This window comes from Polypterus senegalus, chromosome 1 (assembly GCF_016835505.1).
Source record: "Polypterus senegalus isolate Bchr_013 chromosome 1, ASM1683550v1, whole genome shotgun sequence".
NCBI lineage: Eukaryota > Metazoa > Chordata > Cladistia > Polypteriformes > Polypteridae > Polypterus > Polypterus senegalus.
The window spans coordinates 145,823,244-145,849,025 of record NC_053154.1 but is presented as its reverse complement, the minus strand read 5'-3'; the positions used below and the strand labels follow the sequence as shown (position 1 = coordinate 145,849,025).

Below are 25,782 nucleotides of genomic sequence, written 5' to 3'. Positions count from 1 at the left end.
AACCAACAAAACACAAGTAATAAACTGGAAATAATCAAAACTATATTACACTATTAATAATAAAAACACATTCACTCTTGTCACACTATTTAAAACAAAACGTTGCAGGCCTGATTCAGTAGCTTGTGAGCGTTGCGATAAAAACCTAACGGTCCCTTCACTCCACCAGGAGCAACAAAACAAAATAAAAAAGTACCCTACTTGGCAATGTGGTTATCAGTCCATCAAATCCTTCCGACTTCTCCGCCTCTATCCACGAGCAGGGAACCGCTGCTGAGCTAATCCTGAAAGCGTCTCCAAATAAACGAACGTCCACCAGAAGCGTGTTGAGCTGCGTTAGCTACTGCCTCTTCACCTTGCTACTTCTCCTCGCTGAGTTAACGAGTGGTTCATTGCCGGATAAACACTGCGAACGTCTAATCGAAATTCTCCGTTTATATCAGCAGTTCATATTCCAGCAAATTATCGTGCTGATAATTTGTCTCCCCAAACTTTCTGCTACACCAACTCGGCGTCCTGCTTTCTCCCTCTTTTTTCTTTTTTCTCTCGCGGTTCTTCCACCACCTTCCGTTTTTCTACCCATCCGGTTATCAAAATAAAAGTCTGCATAACCAGGTAACGAACTGCTACACTAAAACGAACAGTTTAAAACATAACATTTACATTTTTTACATCAGTAACTTATTTACATAAATCAGTTAGTTAGTTAAGCACATTTTAACCTGGGCTACATTTACCTATTTAACATATATACTCATCACTGTCATCCTTACTAAAGGTTGGCTACCTTCTCTGTAAGGAGTTAACATTCACTCTGCAATACCTTAACAAGTCTGGCTACCTCAGTTTCCTCCACTGTAAAGACAGAGTCTTGAGGTACCTTAGCAAAGGCCTAGAGCCACTATGAGAGCTTTCCTTTAGCCAGGTTACAGAACACGACCTGTTCCCAGATCACAACCTAAAATTACAAATGCCTTAACCTAAGAATGACTGAGCCTAGGAATACCTTAGAAATGGCCTTTTTGTCACTGATGGAACTCGGCTGTAGCAAGGATTCATGGATATATAGGTCCACTGCCAGAAGGCTACCTTTGAAAGGACTACTGTATATACGAAGGTCTAGAGCCGCTTCAAGAGCTCTGCTGTCACCACTATACACAGCAAAATGTTCATCCACTCCCGATTTGCTACCTTTGAGAGGATTCTTTCTGAATCAGCTGAATGAGCACAGCTCGAACTTGAATAAATATGCAAGACATACTCCAACAAAGGCCAGAAGAACCAGCCTCCTACAAGGTTACCTATGTCCTTCAGCTTTTGGGTTGCTGCGTTTGAAAGAGTTCACCTAAATGAGCACAGCTTCATATATTAACACTCATCAAAAAACATATGAATCCCCCAGGGCATGCAATGTCAGTAAACAAAGCAGTCTCAGTGAGAAAATACCCAAAACTTACTTTACTCATTACTGATGTTCATTTGCAGAGAAACCATGCATCTAATTGTAGAGGTCAAAATAGAAAAAAAAACATTCAAACATAAACAATTCAAATCAATGTCCCTAGCTTTGCATCAGTAAAACCAAAAGAGATGTCTGTGCAAATTGAAAACCCTTTCTTCTACTGTAAAAGGTGCCCTTTAAAAGTACATACCATTATGGAGCCTTTCTCCTCTTCTCCGTTGGGGCTCATTTTTGTTTTGTAGGTGGATCTGTGCTTTCATCCTCTGTCCACTTGATGTTTTGTTACGTCTTCAAAATTATCTCTCTTATACCAATCACTGCATCTCACATCTCTTGTGTCAAACACTCTATTTAGTTCATCTGAGAATAAATACTGTATATACATTCTAATAAATAATAACACTGTTTTAACATTTGTTTTGACATTACAGTGTCTTCCCAGAATTCTGTAGTCCCTTTACATACATCCCAGAATTCAACATTCTTTTATAACACACTGTTTATAATACCAAAACCTCTGAGTCATTAGTTATGTGGCCCCCTTATAAACTATGAGTTAATTATACCTGCCCACTGTTCCTGTTTAAATACACACTTTCAAAAATAATGCTAGCTTGCCAAGTTTATTCCCTTAAATGTTTAATCTTATCTAAATAATCCTAATATCCATACAAATTAAATAATACAAGTGTTATTTAACAAACTGTAAAAAGCACATTTCATTTTACCCCAAGACATGTAGGTAAGGTGTGAGACTGTAAGTCAGACATGGTTGGAGATTCAATCCCATTCACTCACCCTAAGCAGACACCTTCTCCTATGCTTCAAATCTAAAAACTATACCTTTACATGGTCTCATGTATTTCCTTTGCCTTGAACCTCTTGGCAATCATGCAATACACAAACAGAAACTGACTGTATATTTCACGTCAAGTTCTCTGGTTGGCTTCATTCATAGGTTTACTGTATGATATAAATCTTTGCTTTGCTCTCTTGGCTTCCCTTCTGGTCAAAACTGGCACCATCATCTGTTTCAGTCTGCAGCCTGTTAGCTTCATTGGGAGTGTGATGACTTGTTGTCTCTTTCATTTCACACCATGTAGTATTTTTCTTTGGAATTTAAACACTATAAGTAAATTGGACCCATAGATTGAAAGCTGCACACTCTTGTCTCATTTTTTGACATTGTAATCTTTTGCATTCTTTCAACCTGTGGCCGATGAAAGGAGAACAAGTTAGGTGAGAAGAAGCTGCCATTAGGAAAGATGAAGGGAGAAATTAAAAAAAAGCTGGTCATTAAGCATATTCTGTTTTTCTTCAGAAAGTGTCTTTGAAGCGCTCTGAAAGAATACAAAAAGAGAGATTAGTGTGGCTATGATCTAGGAATCTGAAGTGTCCTGGAATAGGCTTTGCAAAGTCTTTGATTTTAATGGTTCAAACATGGCCCCTGAAGTAGTCTGCAAGTCATCTCGCTGTTTCCCCTTTGTAGATGGCAAAATGCTCTCTACAAGAAATGCAGTAAGCAAGATTTTTAGACTGGTAAGAGGCCAGTTGTTTAATACCGAATTTACCAGAGGGAACAGATACAATGGTATTATTGGTGCCATATTTGCATGTGACACATGCTTTTGTTATAGCTCAAAGTTTCTGGTATAGAATGTGACTGTCCATTATGAAGTGAACTGCAGATGAGATGTTTGTATAGGTTAGGTGGTCAATAGTAAGAAATCAACTAAAGTTTAGCAAAAAAGGCTTGTGTAGAAGAATCGGTCTGCAAAATGAGGAAATGTTGTCTAATGACCTGTGAGAGAGGGAGAGAGAGAGAGAGTATTAGGATGGAATATAAGGAACTGTTGAATGTTTGTTTCATTATTGGGATTCCTCTTAGTGAATGTGGATGTTATGAGGCCTGATCCTGGCTTGATTGAGGGCCCTGACCACAATATGAGAGGGGTATACTCTATCAATGAAGAAACTTCTTATTCTAAATTCTTCATTTCAGGAGTCATCCCTCATCACTGCAGAATTGGTGGAGTCTAAGGAAACATGAAAAAGGTAGAGTTTTTAGAGAGTACAGATGGTAATTATGTGAGTCATTTGACTTGTAATAGACTGAGGTTTTTAGTCCTGGAAAGCTGATTGAAAGACTAAAATCTAAAACTGGTACAGTTGTAATGGAAACATTAACTGTAAACCTGAGAAATTGATAGAAACTAGTAAAATCCTTAATGAATTCCTATAGCTAGCTTCTGGAGCAAGATGCATCACCAAAACAAGCATCGATTTATCTTTTGTACAGGTCTGTTACGAAGCCTAGGCAGGAAGAAAAGAGATGCTCTTCCACGCAGCTAACAAAGATGTTGGCATAGCTACGGCTCATTCTGGTACCTGAGGCAACTTCACTGACCTGGTGAAAAGATGAGCTGTTATCAAAAGAGAAATAATTGGGGGTAAAAAACAGTTATGCCAGTTTGATGAGCATGTTTGTTTGGAGGATCCTAGACTGCATGTCTCTTAAATTAGGACAATGAGACCTTCATCATGAGGAGTACAGAAAGATAATGTCCATGGCAGAGATAAAGCAGTCAGCACCGTGAAACCTAAAGCTGTCAAATGACTTGAGAGCATGGTTAGTATCTTTTATGCATAAAGGGAGACTTTCAGCCCAGTTTAATCCAATTAGTGGGTCCTGGGAGGACAGAACCTGTTCCGCCAGCAAGGAGTGTAAAGCTGGAAACAGTGCTGGACCATTGCAGAACTCACTCATGTACACAACCACATTTAGGCCAGTGTAGAGGCACCAGATAACCAAACATGATCAAACTGTGGCACATGCCCCTAACTGGAAGGCTCCTAAGGAATATTCAAAGTTCACAAGTTCTCAGCTGTAAATAAATGTGGCAGTCCAGATGTCCACAGTTTACTTTTCCTTCCCATGACTTTCTTCATTACATGACAGGGTCTCTTAGCCTTAAATAGTGCGGTGAAATCTTGTTTCATCTGTGAAGTGACTTGTAAAGGCATAAGCTGCTATACAGTATAAAGGAACATTTATCAGTTGAACATTCAGGTGGATCATTCCATAACAAATGATCGGGACATGTGGAATCATTGAATGCCCTTTTGTACTTCGTTTATTTGCATTACATAACTTATCCAAGCCTGTTTAACCAAGTCCAGAATATAAAAGTTGGCACCTATACCAGTAGCATCAGGTGCCTGTCAGTCCCCAGTCCTACATAGGAGCCAGTCCTTTTAGACTACTGATATACAACCACCCACACTGGACCAATTTCCACTAGACAATTAACATAACTAACATTCCATCTTTAGGCAAGTGGAATAAAATCAGAGAACTATGCCACTGCCACAGTTATAGTGGCGCTATATCTGCTTTTTATTTTTATTTCTTTTTCTTTTAGCTTTTAGCCTATAACATTCTGAAACCTTCTTAAAACTATTCATGGGCACACAGGAAAGGGGTCTGTCCTTGCAACATGGGTGCACGGTAGGATACAACCCTAGATGCAGGCACTCCCATTCACACAAATTTATACAATGGTGTAATGCAGTTCTCTGAAAATACAACAAGCCCAGAAGAAAAAGTGCAGAGGAATGGAACAAAAGTTGGAAAAGACAGAAACTCCCCAAAAGAAAATAAGTACAACCTATGCATCAAAGATATAAAGTAGTTCAGGCATCCCTAAGATGGCCAATTGCAAAATCCACTGCCCTTAAGTCAGAACTAAGATGAAGTGAAAAACCTTGAACAAGTGTGAAAACCTGTATTTTAAAGGAGGTAATTGTTAACTTCAATCAGCTTTGTCCCATTATTTGTTTGGCACTGTGGCTAGTGCTCTTGTGTTACAGCTCCAGAGTCCTGAGCTGAAGTCTAATTGTTCTTCTCACCTTACCAAGATGTCTCTGTTATGGTATACATTGGTTGGTGGCTCTAAATTGGCAACATATGAATGTTGCGGCCTGTGATATTGGTTCATGCCATATGTCGTATTGTGCTAGATTTGACACAGACCTACATTAAATGAGTTGGAACATGGATGAATGAATGTTTCTTAACTTTTATTTTGGAGTGAAATCAGAAGGAAATTACTGAAATGAATTATTGCACATGATTCTCATCAGTCTGTCTAGAGACTATACTTTCAGTTGCATTTGAGAAAAGGGGAATTGTGAAATTCAAGATGTGTTTTCTTCACCATAAGCTAGAAAATTACATTTATTATGGTGCTGGTGGACAATGTGCTGTTAAGAAAGGAAAGTAATGTCTGGGGCATCACATATCGACCTGTTTGAATTGTACAAATAATTGCTTGTAGACAGCAGCTCATCTGCTGGAATAGGTTTAAAATTAATGAACTCTGCAATTGTTTTTAGATATATGTTATCATGTTGGTTTGGATGTAATTTGCATGAATTATACATCTTCCCTTCTAATCTTTAACCTCAGGCAATTACATAGAGTAAAAGACAAGCAGGAGTTAAAATACAACTTTAAATAATGTATTATTGATAATATTCATACATCCATCCATCCATCCATTTTCCAACCCGCTCAATCCGAACACAGGGTCACGGGGGTCTGCTGGAGCCAATCCCAGCCAACACAGGGCACAAGGCAGGAACCAATTCCCGGGCAGGGTGCCAACCCACCGAAGTAATATTCATACATAATAACAATATACAAAGTACATTTGAATATTTGCAACCATACAGCCTGATAAATGGTGATGTGTAGTTTCAGACGGCACACAGACAGTTGTTTACTTGTGGTCCATTTTCTTCATAACAGGCAGCATGCCTGTCTCAATATGGCTGCCGAGCTGTGCTCTTCATTGTGTTGTCCTTTTCAGTTCATGGTGTGAGATGCTCTTTCATCAGTTTGGTAAGAGAGAGAGAGAGAGAGAGAGCTGGGTAAAACAAGCAAATTTATAGGCTTTCTATCCTCCCCTAGAGCCAATAAGGTGCCGTGGTACTTAAAGGCTTTTGATACAAGACAGTTCCAAACAGCCAATGGGGGGACAGAATACATTCACACCTGCCCTCCAAACCATATGTTAAGGTAAAACTTGGCAGTTAGGCAGCCTGGCTTTCCTGTGGGGGTTGACTGAGAGACTATAGCAGAGAAATATTAGCCAGACTTGTTTGAGGCACTTCCCCCAACCCTGTCATAAAATTACAAAGAGACTCATTCCTAAAATGGGGGAAGGGGTTCTTAAACCATCAAACCATTCCTATTATTATGAGTAATGTAACACATAATATTACATTGCATTGTCTATGTTACAAATAAAGACATGTAAAATATTGTTCAACTTGTATGCAAAATTTCACATCACAACAACTTGGCCCTTAACAATAAAAATTGATTTTTTTTCCACTGATCCCTCTGTACTGCCAAGCTATCACGGTTAACCCTACGAAAATTCACACCACTGTAATAAATACTACTTAGAAGCTACCCATTAACAGCCTTTGAAAGTTCTCTTTTTAGGTAGAGTGGCTTTTCTGTGATTGAAGGTGTGGGTCCAGACATTGTGTTTTGATCTTGATGGGTGCAACTTTATTTAGGACAGATACATATTAGCCATTGATATTACTCAGCAGGTCCTCAGTCTGTTGAGACTGTACCAGCTCTGGATGGAAAGTTAAAAACACTTGGGAGAAATTCTCAGCAGTCAATGAATTAATGATGTGTTATTGAACTGCACATTCCTAGTTGAACAGAGGACAGACAGTTCGACGTCACATTAAACACTAATGTGATCAGAGACTCCAGTATCTGTTTAAAGTCACATTGGTTTGTTTAAGTTCATGGAATAGTGCAAGGACTAATGTATGCTTCAAATGATTGGTAGACCTGGAGACATACTACACAAAGTTAATGAAATTGACCATGGCTCTCATTTTCTTCTTCAAATCTCATTTTCCGTCTGGTTTTCCTGGTGAGAGGTGCAATGGTAACAGGCTGAGCAGTGCATTATCTCTATGTGAATATCTGGTGATCATCAGCCCCACATCTTGAAACAGCATTCATTACTGAACATGACTTAATACCCTCTTGCTAGGTGATGTAAAATGTTAAAATAGCCACAGTTTGTCCTCTCATGGTTGAGGTCTTCTTGGCCTCCTAGATCTGTAAATCTTCATGCAGCCCTCAACCATCACTTCACCATCATATTAACCTTACCAGTGTGTGTTATAGTACATAATATCACACAAAGTGATAATTTGTTATTTTTTAAATTGTTCAAAGGGTGTCACAAAGACATTTTTCTTGTGCTGTACTGGTCATTATGATCTGACGTTGTCCACTTTTTGCATTTTTGTTCTAAACCTGATGCACAGCCCTTCAGTAGTAATAGTAGACACACAGGACATGTAATCCAGTAATTTCCTGTAGTGGACCGCTGGGGCCCTGGGACACAGCTTATTCCGGACACTATCTCCCCCGGTACCCTACAGGGCAGCCCCCCTGGCTTGCGGCGGGGCCATAGGTTTGGAGCATGGAAGCTCAAACCTGCTGGGGCCCATGACCACCGTCAGGGGGCACCTGGACGTTTCCTGAACCCTATTTAGCAGCACTTCCACCACACCCAAAGAAGGTTGTTGGACACCTGGAGTCCTATAAAAGCAGCCAGTTGCCACTACTTGGGGAGCCAGAGTTGGGAGGAGATGGACAGAGCTTGCCAGGAGGAGTGGAGGAGGAAGGATTGAGAGAAATAGAAAAAGAGAAGAGGAAGAAGAAGAAGAAGGACTGTGCTTTGGTGCTGTGTTTGCATAGAGTTGCTGTTGGGGAAACGAGACAAAAGCCTTTCCCCATAGAAATAAAGTATGTGCTGTGCTGAAATTTGTATCTCTGGCTGTCTGTGACAGGTTAGTGCGGCTGTACACACCCTGTGGACCACATTGCATATCTGCCCATGCTGGTGTCCCACTAAGGTATTCATGTAAACTGGCCATTTATTCTGGCTGCTGCTGTTTTTTCACATAAAGTGTGTTTAAACTATGGACAGCTTTGTACTTAGCTCTTGTGCCTCACAGCTACAGAGTGTCCATTCAGTTTCTGGACCAAATTGCTGTCAGTGTTCAGCTTGCATATTCCTATACTTCCATCCATTATCCAACCCACTATATCCTAACTACATGGTCACGGGGGTCTGCCGGAGCCAATATTAGCCAACACAGGGCACAAGGCAGGAAACAAACCCTGGGCAGGGCGCACAGACACACACACACACCAAGCACACACTAGGAACAATTTAGGATCGCCAATGCACCAAACCTGCATGTCTTTGGACTGTGGGAGGAAACCGGAGTACCCAGAGGAAACTCACGCAGACACAGGGAGAACATGCAAACTCCATGCAGGGAGGACCTAGGAAGTGAACTCGGGTCTTCTAACTGCAAGGCAGCAGCGTTACCCACTGCACCACCGTGCCGCCCCTAGCATTAACCTCTCCACCCCCCGTATTTGAGTAGATTTTTCTACTGGGCTGGGTAGATTCAGTCAGCTGGCCACCCTCCATTTGCCTGTAGGTGTGTGCATGTGTTGTTTGTGATGGCCTGGCATACCTTTCAGGGTCAGTAAAGGTTTGCCTCTAATGCTTGATCTTACATCTCTAAATTAAGATTAAAAATGGCTAGCTTTAAGAAAGGATGTTTTCTGATTACTAACTTGAGACCTGCTACACACATTGGCTGAACAGTCCCATTATAATTCAAAATTATTTAAATTCCTAACTAACTTAAAGTCCATGGGAAAAAAACCCTCTCTCTAATTGCAGGCTTGATACTTTTGTATCAGAATACTAGGAGGAATGACCACATCTGGAAATCTCTTTTAAACGGTTAAGCCTTTTAAACCCATGAGTGAGGCCAACAACACAGGGACCTGTAATTGGATCTTCATGTTTGTTATTTTATACAATATCCTAGACAATTTCCAAAACTGAGTAAATACTTGGGAAGTGCAGTTTAATGCACACAACGGCATTCTTTCTGGTATTCTTTATAAATAATTATAAATGCAAGATCAGTGACACTAACCTGCAAGAAGCTGTTTCTAAAATGGATTTAAGGGCTGTGAACTGGGATCCGGACATAGGCAGGCGGACAACATAGTTCACCCAACACACGTTTATTTTCACAATATTTACAATTCACGAACCCCAGTGCCTCTTGCACCGATTCCCCAAAGTCCAGGCCTCTCTGTCACTGTGCTTTTCTCTTGGCCGCCTCCCGTCCTCTCTCCAGCTCTGTCCTCTTCCACCCGACATCCACTAATGACTGGAGGGAGGTGGCCCCTGAAATGGGAACCCGGATGGGCTCCAGCTGCTTCCCGGCACTCTCCTTTGGTCACACTACTGTGTGGCGGAAGTGCCGGCTGTGCACCCGGAAGCCGTCCGGGTGTCTCCTGTTCTCTTCCCCCCAGCACTTCCTGGTGTGGCGTAAGTGCTGGGCTCCAGGGTTCCTCAGGCACCTGGGCGCCGCCAGGCGGTGGCCACGGGCCCCTCCAGGGTTCAGCTTCCAAGCCCTCTACCCGTGGCCCCCAATACAACCAGGGCAATCGCCCCATTACGATCTGGAGGAGGCACAAGCCCTCCTCTGGTCCTCCTAGGCGGAGCCCGGCCGGGGACCAGATGGGATATTCCGGCACCGGGGTGCCGCCTGGCGGTGGCCACGGGTCCCAGCCTGTACCCGAGGCCCCCAACATAACCAGGACGGACGCCCCCTCACAGTCTGGAGGAGGCACAAGCCCTCCTCTGGTCCTCCTGGGCTTATATTGACTCAATATTTTCACTGTCTCTAGACAATGTGAAGAACACTAAAAGTCAAATAAATCTTAGGTTATATTCTAAAAACTATTGAACATACTGCAAGTCAAAGAATATCACAGGCCAACTCTATAGTATAATGTAATGATGAGTCTATATCTAGGGTACAATGTGTGGTTTTGGCTATCACAGCACACAAGGAGATGTGCAGAGGCAACTAAAGGGCATGTCCCGTTCTCACAGACAAGGGAACCAAAACTTTTTAGTCTTGTTACTGAATTTCTGAATTGGAAAGCCTTTCAGTGCTATGTATAATGATTAAAATTGCCCCATACTGTATACTTAAAGATTATCAGGTCTTTTCACAAAACTGATGCATTGATGAGTTAATCATCTTCCTGTTAGTTAGCAAGCAATGGATCTTGTTTTTTCCAGCTCACTTCTTTATCTTACAATAATCGATTTTTGCAATGTAAGAAGTATTGTTGAAAAGCACTATGCAATAACAGTATCAAAACTGCATGAAGGTTATAAAAATTCATGGAGGAATTCCTTTATAGTTAGCAAGTTAGGTATCAAGTTTCTTATGCCAGTATGCTAACAGTTTCAGCTTGCTTTTTTATTTTGTATTGAACATTAGCTTACTCCATTTCGACAGATTTATTATAATATGGAAAATATTATGTAAATTAGCTGTAATCTTATAAAATATTCATATTTGATCTATGTTTACTTACTAACCATTAAACATGTTTATTGAATGTTTCCATATAAATTGATCAATTTTTACAAAAAAATAGGATCGAAAACAAATCAACCCCCACCCCTGAGAAAGAGAGCATGGCCAATGGACTAAAACTTAAAAATAGTTTAAATGAATAAATTGATGAGTTTATTAGGCGGTGTAAAGGACAGCCAGGTTCCAAGCCCGGCAGGGACGCCCCTGCTGCTTATGTTCTGGGGGAGCCACCATGGGCACTCCAGTACCTCCCCCGGGATGCTTGTTGGCAGCCTCCCTGGCCGACGGTGATTCCCCAACCACCCGCAGGGCTCCATGGGAGATGGAATCATCCACAGCTTGGTTGGGGCCCAGGGTGGCTGCTAGGGGGGGCTGTCTGCTTCCCACAGCCCGGCTGTACGAGTCTTCAGCCCCAGCTGGAAGTGCAATTAGGACCAGGTGGTTAATCACCTGGAACGCTTCCGGGTGGGCTATAAAAGGGCCCAGCCACCACCACTCGAGGAGCCAGAGTTGGGAGGAAGAAGACGAAGCTTGTCTGGGAGGAGTGGTGGAGCGAGGTGAAGAATTGTGTTTTGTGCTTTGTGCTTTGGGACTGTGTTTGGGCTGTGTGGCACGGGGAAGACGTGTCCCACAGCTGAAGAAAATAAAAGTCTTTGTACTTTTTATACGTGCCTCCGTGTCTTTCTGTGTCGGGTCAGGCGCCTATATAGCACCTTTGTTACAGCGGATACAGATAAATGGAGAAGAAAAAGAAATGGGGAGAGAATATACTTCCTCAGTACTTTAGGAGCTTATTCTAAAACATTATTGATTAGATCCTGCCAGGTTTTGAAAAAGTTCTACACAGATCCTCTAAGTGAGAATTTGATTTTTTCCAATTTCAAATAATATAAAACATCAGTTACCCACTGACTTAAAAGAAGAGAGTTAGGATTCTTCCAGTTTAGCAAAATAAGTTTAGTGAAAGCAATCACTGTATGTTTGTCCTTCTCCACTTTAAGCCCATCTAGAAGAACACCAAACACAGCTGTAAATGGATTAGGAGGGATTGTGACACCAAGGCTGTCTAAAAAGCACTTAAAAATTTTTCTCCAGAATGATGTTAATTTGGTGCTTGCCCAAAACATGTGACCCAGTGAGGCTGGAGCTTGATTGCAGCATTCACAGGTTGGATCTTGTCCTGGAAACATTTTGGACAATTTCAAGTGAGACAAATGTGCTCGATATATAATTTTGATTTGAATAATTGTATGCTTTGCACATATGGAGCTTGAATGAATTCTCTGCATTGCTACCTTCCACTCCTTTTCTGATATGTTGAGTGAGAGATCCTTTTCCCATTGTTCTGTTGGATCTTTGAAAGGGTGGGACTGTAAAATATTTTTATATATTGTAGAAATGCTGTCTGAGTCCCCGAGACTGAGCAATTTTTTTTCCAGCATAGAGGAAGGTGGGAGATGAGGAAAATCGGGCAGGTTCTGTTTTGACAAAGTTACTGATTTGAAGATAGTGAAAGAAATGTGTTGCTGAAAAATTAAATTTGGAATGTAATTTTTCATAGGATGCAAAGATGTTGTCTATATGAAGATCTCTAAGCAATTTAATCCCAAATGTTTTACAGATATTAAAAAACTGCATATGTTTGTGAGGGTTGAGAAAGGTGGTTCTCATGCAGAGGTGCCACAGATAAAAGATTCTCCATCTTATAATGCTTTCTACATTGGTTTCATATTCTGAGTGAGTGAAGCACAATTGGGTTATTGGTATATTGCCGATAACTTGCATTTATTGGGGCACAAAGCAGTGAATATAGAGAAGTACTGCAGGATTTTATTTCTATTGCAGACCAAGCCTGTGTATGTTCGTCTATTTGTGTCCAGGTTTTTATAGCTTGTATGTTTGCTGCCCAGTAATAAAACTGAAAGTTAGGTAGAGCTGTGCCACCTTCTGTCTTAGGTCTTTGTAGAGTCGCTCTTTGGATATGTGGATGTTTTAAGTTCTGGTTGAATCTAATTGCTTAAAGAATGATTTATTGATGTATATTGGAATGTTTTTGAAATAAAAAAGAAGCTTAGGAAGGATATTCATCTTAACAACGTTAATTCTTCCAGCTAGAGTGAGATTGACTATCTATGCAAGTCTTACTTAATTTTTTCCATACACACAGCGAAATTTTGTTGATAAAGAGCTTTATGTTTACTTGTGACATTTACCCCTAGGTATTTAAACTGATCTGCAGTAATAAAAGGAAAGGAGTCCAATCTAATATTGTATGCTTGAGAATTCACTGGAAAGAGCACACTTTAATTCAGATTAATTCTGAGACCAGAGATCTTTTGAAATTTTGTAAGTGCTATTAAGATTGCAGGCACAGTATTTTGTGGGTCTGATATATACAGTACCATATCATCTGCATATAGAGAATTCTTCCTTCTCTGATAATCCCCTTTATCTGATAAGCATTTCGACAGTGAACTGCCAGTGGTTCAATTGCAATTGCAACGAGCAGTGGTGACAAGGGGCATCCTTGCCTGGTGCCATGTTCTAGTTTAAAGTAGTCTGAGCAAATGTTGTTAATACAAACTGAAGCTTCTGGATTGGTATACAGTAGTTTGATCCATGCACAAATATTCGGGCCAAACCCAAATTTCTCTAATGTAGGGAAAAGGTAGTTCTATTCAATTATATCAACTGATTTTTTTGCATCCAATGATAATAATAACTCCAGGGTGTTTGACTTTACAGGTGAATATATTACAGTAACAGGCGTCGGAGATAGGAAGCTAAGTGTTGGCCTTTAATAATTCCAGTTTGATCTTGTGATAGTACCAAAGACAGCACTTTCTCCATCCTTCTAGCTAGGACTTTGGAGAGTATCTTAACATCATTATTCAGAAGCGAAATTGGTCTGTATGATGCACATTGTAATAAGTTCTTGTTTTGTTTAATAAAGATGGTGATTAATGCTTGGTCGAAGAGTTTGAGGTAGAATTTGATTGTCTCTAACTTCTGTAAATGTTGCTAATAAGTGGGGAGCTTATAAAATTCAACAGGGTATCTATCAGGCCCTGTTGCTTTCCCGCTCTGAAGAGACTTTATAGCATCTAGAAATTCTGATAGCACCAGAGGTTTATCCAATTCCTCTGCAATAAAAGTATCTATTTGTGGCATCTGTAATGTATCCAGAATTGCATTAGATTGTGTTTTGTCGTCTTTGAACTCAGTAGAAGGATTTATAGTAGTCTCTAAATGTGTGCATTATATTTTTATCGTCAATGATTTTATCTCCGTTCGTGTTGGTGATTGCTGGGATTGTATTGCGAACTTCTTGCTTGTGGATTTGTTGAGCTAAGAGCTTATTAGCTTTCTCTCTGTGGTCATAGTAATGATGTCTTGATTTAAAAATTAGTTGTTCCATTTCTTTTGGTTGTTAAGAGGTTGAGCTCTGAATGTAGAGACTGTCTTTTCCTATGAAGAGCTTGACTTGGACACCTGGCATGTTCTTGATCTATTCTAGTAATTTCACTGGTTAGCTCTGATACCTTCTTGGTCTCTAATTTATTTCTGTAGGAAAGATATGAAATCATCTGTCCTCTTAAGAAGGCCTTTAGAGTATTCCTGCAGAGACCTCTGAGGATGTATTTGTCTCTAGGAAGAAACTGATTTGTTTTGATATAAATTCTGTACAGTTCTCATCTGCTAATAGAAGTGGCTTAAGATGCCATCTGCGAGATGAGTATGTGGGGCATAATGATTTCTGCTCCAAGATCCAAGGTGCATGGTCAGAAATAACAATAGCGTCGTACTTGCAAGATTTAATCGCAGGCAAAAAATTATTATTTATAAAGAAATAATCAGTTCTTGAGTAGAAATGATGCACTGGTGAGAAGAAAGAATATGTTCTTGAGTTTGGGTTTAGAAACCTCCAGGGGTCTGATAAGTTGTGGTCAGTTAAAAACTGTGTAATTGTCTTTGCAGGGTTAGATGTCACCCCCCACTGTGACAGGAGACCAATCTAAGAGTGGATTTAAAACACAATTAAAGTCCCAAGCCATTATAATTTTATGAGTGTTCATATTGGGAATAGATGCAAATACATTTTTGCATGAATTCCCTATCATCGGCATTGGGTGCATAAACATTTATCAGAATCACTTTACAGTTAAGTAAGTTGCCCATGACAATCACATATCTCTCTTCAGGATCAGATACTGCATCTGATGCTACAAATGAGACTGTTCTGTGTATAAGGAATTCCCACACCTCTATTTTTCTTTGTAAAGCTGGAATGGATCATTTGGCCAGTCCAGTCTTTTTGCAGCCGGAACTGATCTTTGCTTAATAAGTGGGTCTCCTGTAAAAATACTATTTTAGCGTTTAGACCTGTTAGGTGAGAGAATGCTTTCTTTCTCTTTAATTCGTGATTCAGGCCTTTAACATTCCAGCTCACAAAGTTAACTGTCTCATCATGGAGACATTGATTCTGAACTTTTGTAGTCTTAACTGGAAGTGAGACAGCTTTAACCTTAATTTCTAATTTTCCCACGAGTTATTGCCATGCAGTCTATTGTTACATTGGAAGTTATAATTATAAGGATTAAAAGGATAGATTAGATATAGCTTGCTCTCTTGTGTGTTTTTAAAACCCTGTCATGGCATGTGTGGTCATACTGTATTTAAACATATGATTCATACTTTTAGTCAGGTAAAAAATAATTTCATCACTGTATGGTTAATTTAAGATGTGTATACTAGCCATGAGTAGGTACCATTGCCTTGGGACATGCTGTGCTGTTTTCAATCAGCACAGACTCTGACATGTTAACTCAGAGAGTGATTCCCATGTCAGTACGACACCAAAGTAGTTCCTGCTGAAAAGATACAAAATTAAGGCAGTGTTTTAATTTTATGTACTTATCAGGTTTTAAGTAGTAGCTACAAGCATATGTGATGCTGCACAGTATATAACAAAATGTGGTCCTTCATCTCTTTTGATTGCTTGGATCCATTTTCTTCTGTACATTTCCTCCGTGGATAAGGTGTTGAGACTCAGGCAAGGTTGGTTTTTTTTTTGGAATCTGAATACAAAGAGATACTAATAAAGCTGTTATTTCATGATTCTGCTATTTTTTAGGATAACCATAAGAGAGTTTGCCTGTCAATAATGCCTCCCAGAAGAAAAAGTACGAAAGTGTGAAAAGCGGTAATTGCTGTAATTAAGAAAGGTTGCTATAGCCTTTTGAACAGCTTTACTCATCTCCATTTAGTAAACCTTTTAGAATTTATTTTATTTGGGAACAATTTATTTTCTCGTTTATTATTTACACAACATGAATAGCTGGTGGGCAGCATGGTGGCGCAGTGGTTACGCAGCTGCCTCGCAGTTAGGAGACCCGGGTTCGCTTTCTGGGTCCTCCCTGCATTGAGTTTGCATGTTCTCCCCGTGTCTGTGTGGGTTTCCTCCCACAGTCTAAAGACATGCAGGTTAGGTGCATTGGCGATCCTAAATTGTCCCTAGTGTGTGCTTGGTGTGTGTGTGCGCCCTGTGGTGGGCTGTCATCCTGCCCAGGGTTTATTTCCTGCCTTGTGCCCTGTGTTGGCTAGGGTTGGCACCAGCAGACCCCCATGACCCTATAGTTAGGCTATAGCAGGATGGATAATGGGTGGATGAATAGCTGGGTCATGTGAGCATGATCATCATCCCTGTCGTGTCACCTGTACTTTTGAAATAAACATTGCTGCAGCACAAGTTGAGATTATCCTTTAATTGTATAAGAAACAACAAAAAATAGCATGGGTTTGTTTCTTTCTAAGTAGAACTAATGTTAGGTTTGTTTTGGTTTCAATCCATTTATGATTTTCTCTTTGATGTTTGGCCTGCCCCTTTGCTTTGGTTGCTTGTGATGCTTTTTGATCACCCAGTTTAGATCTTTGCCTGGAGCTGGTTAAGATTCTGGTTCATGTTAGTATCTCTTGCCCCTTTGTTACTCACAATGACTTTAGAGACATTATCTTATCAGAATTTGGCATATTAAAGTTTTATATTTTTTTCATGAGGACATATTCTACACCTCCATAATTCTCAGGTTCAAGTTTATTTCAGCAGAACAGTTTAAAATATTTAATCCCATACACAAGAACAAAGGTACAACTAATCAGAAGCAGCAATCTAAAAAAAGTCTAAAGTGCTTAGGCAACACAAAAAATAAACACAAACTATTTGGCTATGACAGAATCCTTTAAAGACCATTAAAACTGCTTTGCTTTTTACATACCATTCTCATTTCATTGTCTTGGTGACTCTCAACATAATATAACCCCAGAAAAAAATCAAATTTACCTCATCATTTATGGACAGACTCATTCAGTTGCTAAATTTTCAAGATAGGAAGAGATATTAGGACAACTTATAAGCAAACTACAAAAGCTCAATGCACTAAATAGTCTCCTCCTATTTAAAAAATGTATTGTTTATAAAATTATACTTTTATGTTTCTTACTTATTATGCCTTATTACTGTAGTTTCACAGATAGAGGGGCTTGTGCTATTCAGCAGGCTTTAGCTGACTTAACAGTCTCCAGCAGCACTGCTCTTGCTTATCCTTGTTTGATGGGTGTCATGCCTGAGACCAAACCCATAAATCAAACTACAGAACTCCTGTCCTGAACAAAGTGCTATCCTTACAAAATCAAACAATAAGAAGTGAAATACAATTGTGGTATGTCACCTTCGGGAAAAAAATGACACCCAAATTTATTTTGTTTTTTTTTTTAATTTTAATTAATATACTGTATGGCAAGGAGGATCGATGAAGGAGCTTCCAATTAAACAAAGTGTGGGAGTGCCAATCAAACAGCTATTCCTTCGCATCCCACTTGTGCAAATAAGTAATCGTGTATACAGCAAGCAAATATGAGGGAAATTAAAAGATAATGCAAAATGTGACATATGGGTCAGCGCCTCTCGATTAGCTATTCATTTTGCTTCCAGGATAGTATGCATATACATGCATAGACCAAACATGCACACTGGGGCAGATCTCTACTGAATTTGTAGCATTTTAATTTTTAATGCTGCATGACCTTTGGTCAGAATGAGAAATGCAAGCAATTTAGATCCAGCTATAAAAAAGGAAAATGATACCACTTAAACAAAATGAACATGGGAATTTGCAAGCATGTGGACTTTTACCATCTTTCATATACTGCACCCACTTCCCCTCAGGTTAAATCTAAATGAACTTTCTTCTTTTTTTTGTATTCATTGCATCCTCTAAGTCAGCCCAATGTTTACGGGCAGTCTTGAAGTAAATCCACCAGGGGATGCACAAAAATTAAGTCTAAATTTTCACTTTGCAGTTCTCTGTAGTTTGCCTAGAATGAAAAACACCTTTTCATTAGTAACAGGAAGTCCCTGAAAAGCAGAGCTTGAAATCTTGTTAACCCACCAGCTCCAGACAAGTGAAACATGAGTAACTCAGTGGTCGCAAATCATGTATTAAATCTTTTATGATCTATTCTCTCTGCAAAAATTGTGCTATAGACATCTTGGAGCAGTACTCCTAAGAGACTCTTTTTGATCCCTGTAGCACTAATTCTCTTGAAGTCTATCCCATCATCTTTCTTCCAGGTTTGTCTGCTTCAGTAGCCAGACTTAACAACCCAGGCCTCATCTATCATATTAACATATGTAGACATATCGAGATTTGATCTTCATTTAAACACCATCTTTAGATAACGGTGGTGTAACTGGAAAAATGATCAAAAAATCAACTATGGAATAATTTATTCTATGAAAAATTAACAGATATGCGTGAAAAAAGTAAATCCTTCCCTTGGCCCTATTAGCTGGTATTGCCCTCTCAATTATACAGTTCCTAACTGTCTAGCAGTCTCTGACATCAGCTGGGAGAATTCTCCAACTCCTCAATGCAGAATTCGTTCAGGTGTATGACGTTTGGGGTGATGACTTGTGTGCACAGCCCATTACAAACAACGACCCCCCAAACATCTTGATTGGTTTTAGACTCAGGCTTTGACTTGGCCATTCCAGAACCCTCCATTTTTTTCTTTTCAGTCATTCCTTCATGGATTTAATGGTATGTTTAGGGTCATTGTCATGTTGCAAGGTCCACTTTGGGTTTCAGCTTTAATCATCTAATGGATAGTCTTATCCTCAAGCACCCTCTGGTACAATGAAGAATTCATAGCGGATTCTATGGTGGTGAGCAGCCCAGGCCTTGATGTAGCAAAGCAGCCCCAAACAACATTTCCAAGACCATGCTTTACAGCTGGCATCAAGTTCTTAAGGTCAAATGCTGATTTTGGTTTTCCCCAAACATGTATTGTAGCCAGATAATCTTAGCTGTGCTTCACCTGACTAGAGAATATTGTTCCAGAAATCCTGGTCTTCCTTAATGATCTTTATGGACAGCAAAGGTTTCCTTCCAGCATTTATGCAGCCTCATAGTAATGGTAGACTCATGGACTTTGACATCCAACAGTGGCAAGAGCTGCTTGTTGATCCCATGATGAAATTCTGGGCTTCTTATGCCAGATTTATACTTCACGTGACACGACATGTGCTCCAGCGGATGCTACTGCTACACAAGCGTTGTACTGTTTATACGTGCACGCGTACTTTACGTAAATTTGGAAGATTCCACCAGGTGGCAGTGCAACATATCATCATGGTTAGAATAGTTTCGGCTTTGCTGTATTGTGAATTGCCTGAAACTTCCATTAAATTCCGAGAACACCTTGCCACAATATCTCTGAAAAGGATGGATGTTTAATGATTAAATCTATCCTTCCAGGGATGCGCCCATTCCAGCTACCATTGCGCACAAGGCAAAAACAATCCCTGGACGGGGCATCGGCTCATCACAAGGTGAATACAAGCACTTACATACACTAGTGTCATTTTAGCATCACCAAATCCCCAAATCTTTGGAAGGAAACCATAGCACACTGTGGAAATCCACCAGGAAAATATGCAAACACCAGGGACATGACCCCTTATGAGACAGCAGCGCTACTGCTCCGCCACCGTGCTGCCCCACATGTGTCATTATTAACAATATTCGTTATTTAAATAAAGTTAACTATTTATCTGTAAAATTTAATATACACACTTTAATGTATTTCATTATGAAAGTGATATCAAGTATAAATCTAAGGATGCTAAATGTGCAGAGAGCTGGAATTTCATACATTTAATGTGTTCTGTGTGGCGATTGCTGCATGCCACTGCTGTCAATGCAGGAGGAAACCCCAAAGCACATAGCGATTAACAACTGGGTCAGTTTTAAGATGACGTTTACGATGGTCTATTTTAATGATAAAATAAACTACGATATTAAAGTGGACATTTCGAGATTTAAGATGAAATTTCCACTTTAATCACAAAGTACACCTTTTCACTGTGTCCCGTTTCACACTTTTTTTCTCTGTGGCTCAAATATGCTGCCGTACATTCTGATGCTGATGTGAAGGTGCAAAAAAAAAAAAAGGATGGCACAGAAAATGATATGTGATACCTTTAAAATGTATTGTGTCATTATGATTGTGAATATGTAAAACTTGAATATAAAAACACCACAAATACATTTGTATGTCGGCATTTTGCTTCACCACATCAAGCCATTCATCAAACATCGAAGCCCGTACATTGATTACATGGGATCCTCAAAGCGGCTTTCTATCACATGTAGATAGTAAACAGAGACTCTAACGTCACGTTCCGACTTTATCACACTGTGCCCCCTGATGTTTTGCTGGTACTGTAACTCGCTCACGTGTTGCATTCATTTCTGAGGATATGCTCAGTGAACGCATCAAATTAACGCTGGGAACACGTGGCAGCTATGATGCGTGCGTGTATGTATTCTGAGTGTGAAGTATAAAAAGTCCCTTAGAGATTTCTTTAAGCATCTTGCGTTCTGGTCTTGGGCTAACCTCGGTGAGGCAGCCAGGCCTGGACAAGTTGGCAGTTATTTAAAATCTTATTTACTTGTAGATGATCTTCCAGACAGTGGAATGGTCCATTTGCCTGGATGTCTTTTAAATCTCTTACCAGACTTATTGGCATCCATAGCCTTCTTCCTGCAGTCCTCAGAGAGTTTGTTTGATATTGTCATGATGATAATACACATTTCAAAAACAAGGAGCAAACCAAACTAAATGTCTGAAGTTTAGATAAGATGGGCTCCTCCAAGAATGTCTTTAATAAGGTTCTAATCTTTTGCACCTAATCTGATGATCCTGATTCTAATTTTAGGTATTTGAGATAGTGATACAATTGGGGTATACTTACTATTTCTACATCCACCACTTGCATTCAAATTGTTTTAATTACACAGTAGACATCAAAATGTAAATGTGTCATGATGCTTGTTATATCTCCTTTATCTATAGATACGTTTTTAAAAGAAGATCAAATCTTATATGTTAAGAAAAGAAAAGGCACTTCAATTGGTTTACTTACTATTTCTTATGACTGTAAAACAAACTGTTATGTCTGTATTTTCCTTTCCTTTCATCATTACTGAACATCATGTTTGATGCATTTCAGTACTTTATATTTTTATGTGCATCACAGTCAAGCTGAAGCAACATATTAAAACATGGAAGCAAACAAAACTGAATATGTCCTTTTAAGTGTTCTCAAGCTTGTCCACCCCCGGCAGTGATTCTGAGGATGTATTGGTTTGGAGTGACAAAACATTTAAGCAGATGAGTGTTAATGAAGATTCTGTGAGGAGTTCTCACACATTTTAAAGAACAGATTGACCCTCATCATGTTTGGATTGATCTGCCACTTTCCCACTTGGTGAAATGATGAAAACACTGATGGTTTTTTAAGAGAGATCTCAGTGTGATACCTTATCTTACACTCCTTTTGTGAAGTGCTACAGTGAACGCTGATTAAATGAGGAAAGCTTTCCAACTGCTAGTTATCTCGGGATGTTTCTTGTGTTTTATATCATCACCTTTTCTGTAGTTTATTTTGACTGACTAATTTAATGTCTGCGATGCAAAAACTGACATTTAAATACATGGGTATTTCTTAGAAACAGAGGAATAAACAAAGAAACAGAAAGTTGGCCTAGATTTTTTTTTGCAGCTGGTAGCCAAGGAGCCAGAGTCAGAATTGATGCCACATTGATGAAAACCTACAGATATCTCAGTTTTAACTGTTCCCAAAATCCAGAAACTAGAATATTCTGAATGCAATTGCATGCAACTTCCCCACTAGTGATATTTCAGCTTTATTTGACAATAATATAAAACCACTGGTTGTGAAAGATAGCAAACCATTCTCTGAAGCCTCTACTTCATTAATCTGAGACAAAGTTTTTGGACAATCAACTCAACATTTTGCATCTATTATTTAATAGATCAGTGCTATAGCCAAACTCCTAGTAAACTTTGTTGTCTCAACAAACAGAGGTTCTAACTTACCAAAAGTGAACTTCAGACACTACATATACTGCTTTATCATCAAATCTGCAGACAAGGGGGTACAGTGGTACTCTGGTAGAAAGACCTTTATGATACAAAAGCTTTAAAATAAATCTAATACAGCCACCTATCTTCCCCTCACCATGGATTGGACAGATGATTTACCAGTGGGAGATAAATTGTACCATTTCTTTGCTCATTAGCAGAACAGAATTGCCTCCCAATGCTAACGGCTTCATTTCTGAAAACCAACAAATATCTCAATTTTACCTTCTTTCCAAAATCCACAAACCGGACAATCCTAGTCACCCTATTGTTTCTGCATGGAACTCTCCCACTTTTCATATTTCAGCTTTTCTCGATAATCTTATGAGACTACTTATTGAAAGGCTCCCTTACCAAGCTCTCCATTTATTTGACAGCTTTAGGTTTCATGGTCCTGACTGCTTTACAGTATCTTTACCATGGACATCCCATCTCTATAATCAGTCATTTCTCATGATAAAGATCTCATTGACCTTAGGTAGGCATATAACAGACATCCAGTCCAAGATCCTCTGATGAATATCTTCACCACACTGTCAGAACTGGTTCTTTTCTTGAATGCCTTAATTTTTTTCACCAGGACAATTGTGTTACAATGGGTACTAGAATGGGCCCTAGTTGTCCCAACATCATCTTTGGCAGAGTAGAAAAGCATATATTTTCTTCTTACATATGGTTTGTACTGGACTTGTACAAAAGATACATCATTGATTGTGTCAGAAGTATTCTTTGTATTTAGTTTTGGACCTTTTTAGTCATTCTGGTGTATTTCTGAGAGAGTTTGTTGTTTGTTATAATAAAATGATATAATTTATTTATTTGGTTTCTGTAAAAAGTCAAATTAGATTCATTTATCTATCTATCAATTAATCAATCAGTGGTCCCAGATTTAAAACCTCTGTTTATTACAATCCTGCTGACTTACACAGTTTGCTTCTCTATAGTTCCTTCCATCCCTGGCATACTAAAAACTCTCTAACTCTTTCACAGTTATTTAGACTCTGCTGCTTCTGCAGAGATGAGGTTGAGTTCTGTAATGAAGCACTCAGAATGAGGAGTTTCTTCATCAATAGAGGATGCTCTTCTCATGTTGTAGATAGGATCCTCAATCAAGCCGGGAGCAGAAACCACAATAATGAAACTGCATCCCACTGGTCTGCCCATTCCACCCTAACACTTTATCTCTTCCTTAAATCATTAAACTAAATTTCCTCATTTTGCTTAATGATCCTTTCTCAGGAGCCTTTTTTCCTAAACCATCTTCTTCTGTTATTAACCCTCCTCTTCCGTCGTTCCGAACCTATGCAGACTCCTCATCTGCAGATTACTTCACAGAGGACAGCCATGTTCCCCACCAGGTATTTTTGTTGTAAGAGGAGTTGCTGTTATACTAGCAAATATGTCACCAGCAATACCCTTATATCTGGTCCCCCCGGTAAATTTAAAATTAAACAGTGGGCATCTTTATAGTCTAAAAATCTTAGTTACTGTATTTCTTGGAGGATGTCTCCTGGCATTTACATATATGATAAGGGAGACAGTTAGCAGACCATTTCAGGGACAGCATTTGCACCGTTAAAGTCAAAGACCTTCCAGCCTACTGTAGATCACTTTACATACTTTGATCAAAGCTACACTGATCTCTCTGTTTGTGTTCTTTCACAGGGCTTCAAAGACACTTAATGGTTGACTAACTTTTTAATCTCTCCCTTCATCTACTCTAATGGCAGCTTTTTCACACCTCCTCTTACCTTTTCTTTTTTATCTGCACTTAGTTTGTTTCCTCCTGAATCGTGCCTATCCTAGAAACATTAGATGCAAGGCAAGAAACAGTTCTGGACCGGGCACCAGCCCATCTCAGGCCCACTGACAGGATCAGTTTAGAATCTCTGGTTAACCTAACACACATGTTGGGGATGTAAGAACAAAACTGTGCCCATGCAAATTCCCATGAGGCACCAGCAGTAAGCAGTACTCTATCTGGGCACCCCCAGGACACTAGATGCTTTAAAAACATTAGGCCGGACGTATCAAGCCCAATGAAAGAGCACTGAAGAGAGGATATACAGCCCAATGCATAACACAGATGATTAACATGACTAAGCTAATATAAATGGAAAGAGAGGGCGAATGAGGTAGGGGAAGCAAACTATATGGCAACAGGCATGACCAAAGTCATGGCATCAGAGTCAGTTTACTGCAATTTGTGGGTAAGAAATAAGATAGTCTCCTTTGATAGACAAAAGAGTTACAGGCTACGGCATGTCAAAGCAGGCTTGGGGCTCTTCTTCCTTTCCTTCTTTTTAATAACTCTTGATTCCATGCTAATAACCTGAAACTGCCCTTTTAGGTAATTACTGTACCCTTTCTTTATGAGTTTCATTACAAGACTATAAAGTGATCTTTAAAACTAATTCATGCTAATCAACATTTTAAGCACTTCAGCACAGTGCTTCTTACTATCACGGACTAGGGTCAAGTGGGTCACGGAATTGAATTCTGAAAATAAACAGGCTGATGGTATACAAATCCTTCTCAAAGATAGATCTGAATGTCTTTCTTGAAGAGCGTACACACAGAGGAGGGTGCATTACCCCCATAAAAATGATATCCACAGTGAAGCTGAGCATATACCTGTATATCTGAAGACATCAATGGGAAGCATTGTCTGTTGCCAGGGTTAAAAAGACCCTCTATGCAAAATGGGTTCCACTCATGCAAAAAAGGGGAAAGTAAAAAAAAAATTAAGATCCACTGCTGTATCATATATTCATACTAAATTACATATACGGGTTTGTACAGAGAATGACTAGTGTGCTTGTCATTGGCACAACCAAGTTTTAATACCCAATTAATTGCCTGAAGGTGACCTCATATTCACAGCAACATATTTATACACTGAAAATTATTAGGAACACCTGTACACCTGCTTATCCATGGAATTATCTAATTAGCCAATCATGTAGCAGCAGCACAATGCATACAATCATTCAAATACAGGACAGGACCTTCAGTCAGTGCTCATATCAAACACCAGAATGGGGAAAAATTGTGATCTTAGTGATTTGCAACTGCAACATGATTGTCAGTACAACATGGAATTGCTTGAGTATTTCTGTAAACTGCTGATCTCATGGGCTAGTGTTATAAACAAAGAAATAAAAATGACATAGTTTTGTGGCTGGAAACACCTTGTTGATAAAAGAGGTTATAAGAGAATGACTAGACAGGTTTGAGTTGATAGAAAGGCAATGGTAACTCAGATAACCTCTCTGTAC

At 39.5% G+C, this 25,782-nt stretch overlaps 1 protein-coding gene across 6 annotated transcripts in view; it reads left to right on the top strand.

The window, feature by feature from the left end:
• The window catches only part of LOC120533188 (SPHK1 interactor, AKAP domain containing), a 483,572-nt gene that overhangs the window by 374,729 nt on the left and 83,061 nt on the right, over window positions 1-25,782 (top strand). The window contains exon 1 of one of the 6 annotated variants that reach the window (XM_039759976.1): window positions 3,476-3,517. The exons of the other annotated variants lie outside the window; for them this stretch is intronic. Coding sequence (XP_039615910.1) covers window positions 3,509-3,517 — 9 coding nt within the window. The 5' untranslated portion in view covers window positions 3,476-3,508. Of the gene's footprint in view, window positions 1-3,475; window positions 3,518-25,782 lie in introns of those variants that run through there. 6 annotated transcript variants of the gene reach the window in all.